Here is a 7,156-nt window from a genome sequence, read left to right as displayed (position 1 = left end):
ATTAATAACTATTCAATATTTAATGAAATAGGTTTTATTGATTTCTTCCCGAGATGTACTAATGCCCTCACTTAGGTATCCCTCTCCCAGCTATGGGATAGCTAGCTGACAGACAACTGATCAAGATACCCCTCTTACAGACATGATGGGGATTGATCTTCTGATCTAACTTTGGGTAAGAAAGCTTTCAGATGTCTTTTATAATATTTGTCTATTTTGTCTGCATTTAAAAAAAAAAACTTGCCTTCTGAAACATTGCTTTCACTGTTCTTACATTCCCAAAAGGTGTACAAGTCCTGTGTAAAAGCAAAAGTCAAGGCAGACTTTTGTTGCAATCTCCACCAGTAAATCTTGACATCATGAAAACAATGATATTTAAGATGCACATTTTATTTTGGATGCTTTACACATTACAGAATATTTGCAAATCCATTACATTGAATGCTAATCCAGTGCAGAGCCAAACACCTCTACCTCACAGAGGGTCAGGAACTCCTTTCTTCCAGGGACACCTATGTAAACATAGAGGCCGTCCATCCCGTTGGGAACCTTGAACTCAACAGTTTCACCTGCCGGGATGCTGGTGCTTAAAGCAAACCTGTAGAAGAAGCAGAAATCAGTACGTTAACCTCAGGAATGGTTTACTGAAGTAATATGCACTCAACGCGTTATTAGGTTACTACGCTTTACTTGGTTAGAATGTTGGTTGCAGATATTTTAATTAGGGCTTGATAATTAACAATATTTATACTTCAGTAATGTTTTCAAATCATGTCACAGAATCACAATTGATGACCCTCGATCAGGCCTTTAATTTGGCGACCTTGGTATTTGTCCATTTCCGTGATCAGATCAGAACACATTGCAGGAATCATTCATAAATGAAGGGTATTCCGCTTCAATCCTATTTCTTGGCAATGCAAGAAGTTTTAATCCAAAATGTATCACCAGGGTAAACTTGAGAGAAAAACGGAATAATTGATCCTCAAACGTGTTCCAACTAAATACCAATTTAGTGACTTTTTAATATTAGTATTGTAATTGGACAGGCTCTACGTTACCTGGGATTGTCAGCACCATTGTTTACAAGAGAATCTCCAATGCGGATCTCGGCTCCATCGAGTCGTTGGGGGTGTGAATCTCGGTTGGTTATCTTAACAGAAAACACTTTGTGTGTTTTGGGCAGAGCCAGCCTCCACCAGGGGTTCAAATCATTGTCTGTGTGACTGCAGGAACCCTGATAATAGTTGGAGTCCCGATTCCCATCAATGGCCATATATGCATCTGCAGTCTCATACACCGATGACTGTGCGGCTTTTCCTTGAATGGCCAGGTTCTCTTCTGCAACAAAAAAACAAAACAAAGATTTAGGTTAAATCAATAACATGTACTCCTGATGCAGATTGTTTTTTATTATTCTGTTTCACCATGACTCAAAAGATTTGATTTAATTTGCCGTCAGGATGAAGGACATAAAAGGGATAACCCCACCATATATATAAACAAATAACTACCATATATTTGTTATTGGAAAAGAGGAATTAAAGTAATATTATAGTCTATAATATATTGAGTCTATAGTTAAAGTTATATATAACCAGAGATGGGGTCGTTACTAAAAAAAAGTAATATATTACATATTACATATTACTTTAAAAAAAATAATATATTACACTACTTCATTACTCTCTACATAAAGTAATTCGTTACTTTACTCGTTACTTTACTCGTTACTTTACTCGCAGGGCCGGCCCGCCCCTCCCTGCAGGCAGATCACGCAGACTGCTAAAGTTTCAAATGTTCTCTTTAGTTCAGTTTCCATTGTCGCATAAGACTGATCCAGATAGCTCCTGAATGTTTTCCTATTTGACCGTGGCTGTCCTCTGTCTCCTGCTATCTGTATATTTTGCGCAGTCTATCTCTGCTCACGCTGTTGCGTCAGCGTGTTCTCCTGCATGCTGGCCATGTGTTGCACTGGAACCAGACACCGCAAAGACTTCAGCCGAGCACGTACGAACTGCGCATGCGTGAGTGGCAATAACTCTCCTTACCAGCAGGCGGCGGTAGTGTGTATTCGTCATTCAAAACAGGCAACAACCGGAAAACAGAGAAGAAGAACATACTCCGTGTGTGATATAAACAAACAGCTATGTGCGTTAGCTCCACCTTAGCATGTGTTCTTTGCAGGTGTTTGTTGAGGTTTGATTATGACTGATTTTAGAAAGTAACGAAGTAACGCGTGTCGGGGCAATGTTAGTAACTGTAGTGTGATTACTGAATTATAAAAGTAACGCGTTACACTACTCCGTTACCGACAAAGTAATATTATTACAGTAACGCGTTACTTTGTAACGCGTTACACCCAACTTTGTATATAACTACAACTGCACTAAGTTTAACTAAATGTGTCACTCAGTTTTGGCAAATTAAACTTTAAATAAAATAAGACCCGTTTTAGTAATCATAAGTGACATGAGGCTGGTACATCCTTTCTCTTTTTCCTATCAATGGGACCATATTTTACAACTTGAACATCATGCTGGATTGAAGAAGACTTGAAACAAACAATTGAGATCATAAACTAATAGTTACACTCTATCCAGCGGTAATACATCAAGTGAGTTGCAGGAACATTTTCACAGACTTCTCCACAATCAGACTTTTAGAAAGAATGCAGGTTTAAGGCACTTCTGCATTGAGTTAACTTTTCAGCCACTTGGCTGATATGACAGTTCCTTGTTTCGATGGAAATCACACATTATTTATGTAAGATCCCAAACCCTCACCAGTTGGGGCATGGTACCCGTAGACTTCCACCTCACAGAGGGCAAGGACATTTCCTTCACCCGGTATATGCACAGTCACATAGCGTCCCTCCGCACGATCAGTGAAAGTCAGAGTGTACAATGCCTCGATTGTAGAAATTGTACCAACCCTAAAAGAAAGAGAACAAAAGTGAGAAAGAAAGAACATGAATGACATGTTATTTCCCCAAGGCTTCAACAGTTAGATAACAGGTAACTGGTAATTTCATCCTATACTTCTGTACAATCTGACTCCTTTTTGCAATCAGGGGGGCACCCACTGCGAGATATGAAAGACGATGCAAGTTTAACGCACTTCAGCATCGCCTATATTTTTGATAAGCAATGCAAATAAGTACAATTACATGGTTGAAACATTTAGGAACAGTTTCTATGAGAATCTACTGGCAGAGGTGGGTAGTACATTTACAATGTTGAGGTACTTGTACTTAACTTGAGTATTTCCATTTAATTCTACTTTCTACTCCTATTCCTCGACATTTAAATATAGAAATAATGTAATGTCATTCCAGTACATTCATTAAACAGCTTTAGCTACTTTTAACTAAATGTATCTCTAACAATTAAACTAGGGGACTAACTCTTTAAGTCACAAAACAGTCAAATCATATAAATAAAATTAAACTTGTAAAATGCATGAATATGTCTAGAAATGTCACATACATATGTACATTTATTAATGAAGTAAATGTTGCCGATGATACTTTTACTTAAGAAAAATTTTGAATGCAGGACTTTCACTTGTAATGAAATATTTTGAAACTAGTACTTGTACTCAAGTAAAGCATCTTAATACACCTCTGTCTACTGGTGGTGAGCAATTAACAGGGGAGAGGAGAATATAAACAAAAAGCTCAGACAGTTACACAAAACAAATGAATAAAATGTGTGCACAAAATGTCTTACACTGGGTTTGCTGCACCATTGTTGTGTAAAGAGTTGCCGATGTAGATATGTGCCCCCAGAAGCCTTTCTGAACAGCAGTCTCCTCTGTTGGAGATGATGACGGAGGTGACGACGTAGGGCTCCAGCAGGTCCACTCTCCACCAGGGGTTGCTTTCTTTATCAGTTTGGCTGCACGATCCAGAAAGGAAGTGATTGTCACGGTTTCCATCAATAGCGCTGAAGGCAGATCCAAACGCGTGGTTATAACGGTCTGACTGGGTCGCTTTTCCACGCAACGCCACGTTTTCTAGTAAAGAGACAGTTCAATATATAATTATAATACACACATTGGAAAATAGTTTAAGCTACATTAGTGTTCCAACAGAGAACTGGTCCTGAATATTCAACGCACAACAACTAAAGAAAACAGAACCATTTCAATTACAAACAGAGAAATGCTGCAAGTTTCTCAGAAAGTAAATGACGACTTGATATTAGAACGGTGATCATTAAAAACTATTCCATTGTGAGCTGGGTTACGCTTTCTGAATTTGCAGCATGTTGCCTCAGCATGCACATGTTGCCAACTTGATAAAGATGTTTAACAGTGTTTTAATGTCTATGCAGTGTTTTATTTCCAAACGCTGGAGATTTGGAGATTGAATGTGTTTTCTTTTTTTGTTTGTGTCGCTTTGCTGGGATTTCTTACATGGCGATGTGTTCACAGTACATTTAAACAGTATTACCACAATAACAATAACTAGTTATTGGAGCAGCAAAACATATATATCTAATGTGAGCAGTGAGATTACAATACAATATATTCAATCCAAAGGATTTTAGAGATAAAGCTATAAAGTAGACCAGTGGCTCCCAACCAGGGGTACGGGGACAAAATAAACCATTTTAAATCAATTGAATTAAGCTTGGTGTCCTTCCCCCAGAACGATCAAAGTTTAAGAAGGACAAGCAAGGTCGAGTGTCTCTTTAAAAGCTCTAGTCTTTACAAAAGATGTTGAAACTGCTAGAATAAGTGTAAAGGTCAAGATTAAACTCATTTGTATTAAGGGTGACTTATCAACTAAGGAGCAGTTTGGTTAACTACAACTAGAAAAGGGTTTAACAAGAAAAAATGTAGGCGCATCACAGATGAGTGAGGGGGCTCTTATAGAATGGAGAGCAGCTCAAGAGGTAAACGAGACGAAAAATGTTGGGAACCTCTGATCTAGACAATTCAACTTACTTTGTATAAACCTGCTTTTCTTGCTAACGGACTGTCAGGGTGTGTGGAAAATGGGACCCAAGTGCAGTTTAAAAAAGGACTAAAAAGGTTCGGTAACAAAAAGCGAGCATTATTATAAAAAGCCAAAGTTACGAACCGGGGAAACAAAACCGGGGAGCACGACAGACAGGAACAAACTTACAGACGCAAACAGGCAGAAGACACGGACAAGCGTAGGTGACGACAGGGACATGAAATGACGACTAACAGACATGGAGCACAGGGGAAGACAAGACTAAATACACAGAAGGGTAATCACAGGACAAGACACAGCTGGCAGGTGAACACAATGAGGCACAATCAGACACAGGGGGGAAACTAACGACAGGAAATAAAAACACAGGGAGTAGGATCAGACAAGACACAAGGAGGAAAACATTTCAAAACAAAAAGGTGGAAAATGAAAACAAATCCAAAACCATGACACGGACAGCCTTACATTCACTCCCCTGTTATGTTTTATAGTGAAGACGTCATATACAAACGATTCATACTCACGATAAGTGGAGGCAGAGCACGTCTCCATGAGGAGCATGAGAAGGAAAACACTGAGTTTCATCATTCTGGATGAGACCTAGGATAGTCATTAATAGAACTTATTTAACATAAAACATGTTTCTTTGTTATTTCTGAAAGGCATCATTTAAGAAATTAAAATCAGATCCAAGTGTTTTGAATTTCAACATTAAGAACATGAGCCCCCCCCCTAATGTCTTTGACCAATGGGAAGTAAGGTTAAAAGTTGAACATATTTAATACAACTGTTAATAAAATTAAAGCCGCAATTTGAATCTATACTTTATGATGAAGACCTTTCAGGAAGAAGAACAAATAATATTATTTTAAATAATTAACAATGGGGAAGAGCTCGGTTAAATCCTTGACTTTGATTGGATATTCCTTCTCTGAGAATACATGATTTTTCGTAACCCGTCTGTAAAATATAAAAACTTCAGGGGTGGAAAATAACTAAGTAGATTTACTCCAGTGCAGTACTTAAATTACAAATTGGAGGTACTTGAAATTTACTAAAGTATTTTATTGCCACTATATTTCTACTTCACTACAACTCACAGGGAAATGTTGTACTTTTTACTTCACTATATTTATGTTACAGCCAAGGCCGGATTAACCACAGGGCACACTGGGCACGTGCCCAGAGGCCCTTGAGCATGTGAGGGCCCTCAGTGACCACAAACACACACAAATATGGCAACTGCACTCGTTCACTTTAGTTGTGGTGAAAACAAAGGAAAATGCATTTTGTGAAACCATGCATTAGCAAGTTTGTTGAAGTTTGTATATATGTACTCACACTGTATAGTTGTGGGATGGAAGATGATCTCAAGGTGAGTGACAGAAGGCTGGCAGGTTTCCCGGGAATCAGAAGAGTCTTGCCTGAGTTCAAAGAACAATCTGGCAATGAGTGAGTGTGCAGGAGAGGCTTATATACTAGCTGATTGGAGATGAAAAGCAGCAAGGAGCCCAGGTGAGCTGACGGGGTGGGTGTGGCTGTGTAGTCGGGTGAGGTGGAGGCGGGGTCAGTGGAAAAGTACTGAGGTGCCAACCCAGTCTCACGGCATTTCGTGTTCACCAACACGATTTTTAATCTATTGATTCGTGTTCACCATCACGATTTGCCCCTTTTTTTCGTGTTGCACAGCACGATTTTAAAAGCAATGTATTTCTACTGGTAATGTGTTTCGTGCCTGCAGGCTGCAGCACGTCTTTTCTCCGGTCGGGTCGTGGAAGACCGGAAGCTGTGTGGTTCATAAAAACATGTTCTTACTCAATATCAAGCCACAGTTATTGCTTTTATTTTAAATCGTATAATTTCGGACTTTTGTTGCCGTCTGTAAGGAAAATAAATGGGGCTCAGAGCCTCAGAATACTGAAATCTGTATTTTTTAAATCTTTTTTTCCTTCTAATTTGTTATTCTTTTCAAAATAACACACTGTTATTTACTCACCAATAACACACAATTATCCTTGCTTTTATTTATTGGTTTAATTCCATAATCTCTGGCTTTTTTGGCGTCCGTCAGGAACTGAATTTCAAAATAAATATAACCGGAAACAGACGCATTTCGAGCGATTACCCAAGATCCTCAGCTATGGGTTCAAGCTCGTTGATTGGATGTGTTATCCGCAATGCATGCTGGGA

General features: G+C 38.8%; 1 protein-coding gene across 1 annotated transcript; it reads right to left on the bottom strand.

The window, feature by feature from the left end:
• Nucleotides 1-369: 369 nt before the first annotated feature.
• LOC117460804 (fucolectin-2-like) lies at nucleotides 370-6,399 on the bottom strand. The gene is made up of 6 exons (XM_034102380.2): nucleotides 6,308-6,399; nucleotides 5,491-5,566; nucleotides 3,732-4,017; nucleotides 2,787-2,935; nucleotides 1,062-1,341; nucleotides 370-598 (listed from the first exon to the last, which is right to left on the bottom strand). The coding sequence occupies exons 2-6, from the start codon at nucleotides 5,552-5,554 to the stop codon at nucleotides 445-447; spliced, it is 933 nt and encodes a 310-aa protein (XP_033958271.1). The 5' UTR covers nucleotides 5,555-5,566; nucleotides 6,308-6,399; the 3' UTR covers nucleotides 370-444.
• Nucleotides 6,400-7,156: the final 757 nt, after the last annotated feature.

This window comes from Pseudochaenichthys georgianus, chromosome 16 (assembly GCF_902827115.2).
Source record: "Pseudochaenichthys georgianus chromosome 16, fPseGeo1.2, whole genome shotgun sequence".
NCBI lineage: Eukaryota > Metazoa > Chordata > Actinopteri > Perciformes > Channichthyidae > Pseudochaenichthys > Pseudochaenichthys georgianus.
The sequence above is the reverse complement of the archived record's forward strand: the minus strand, read 5'-3'. Positions and strand labels throughout refer to the sequence as shown.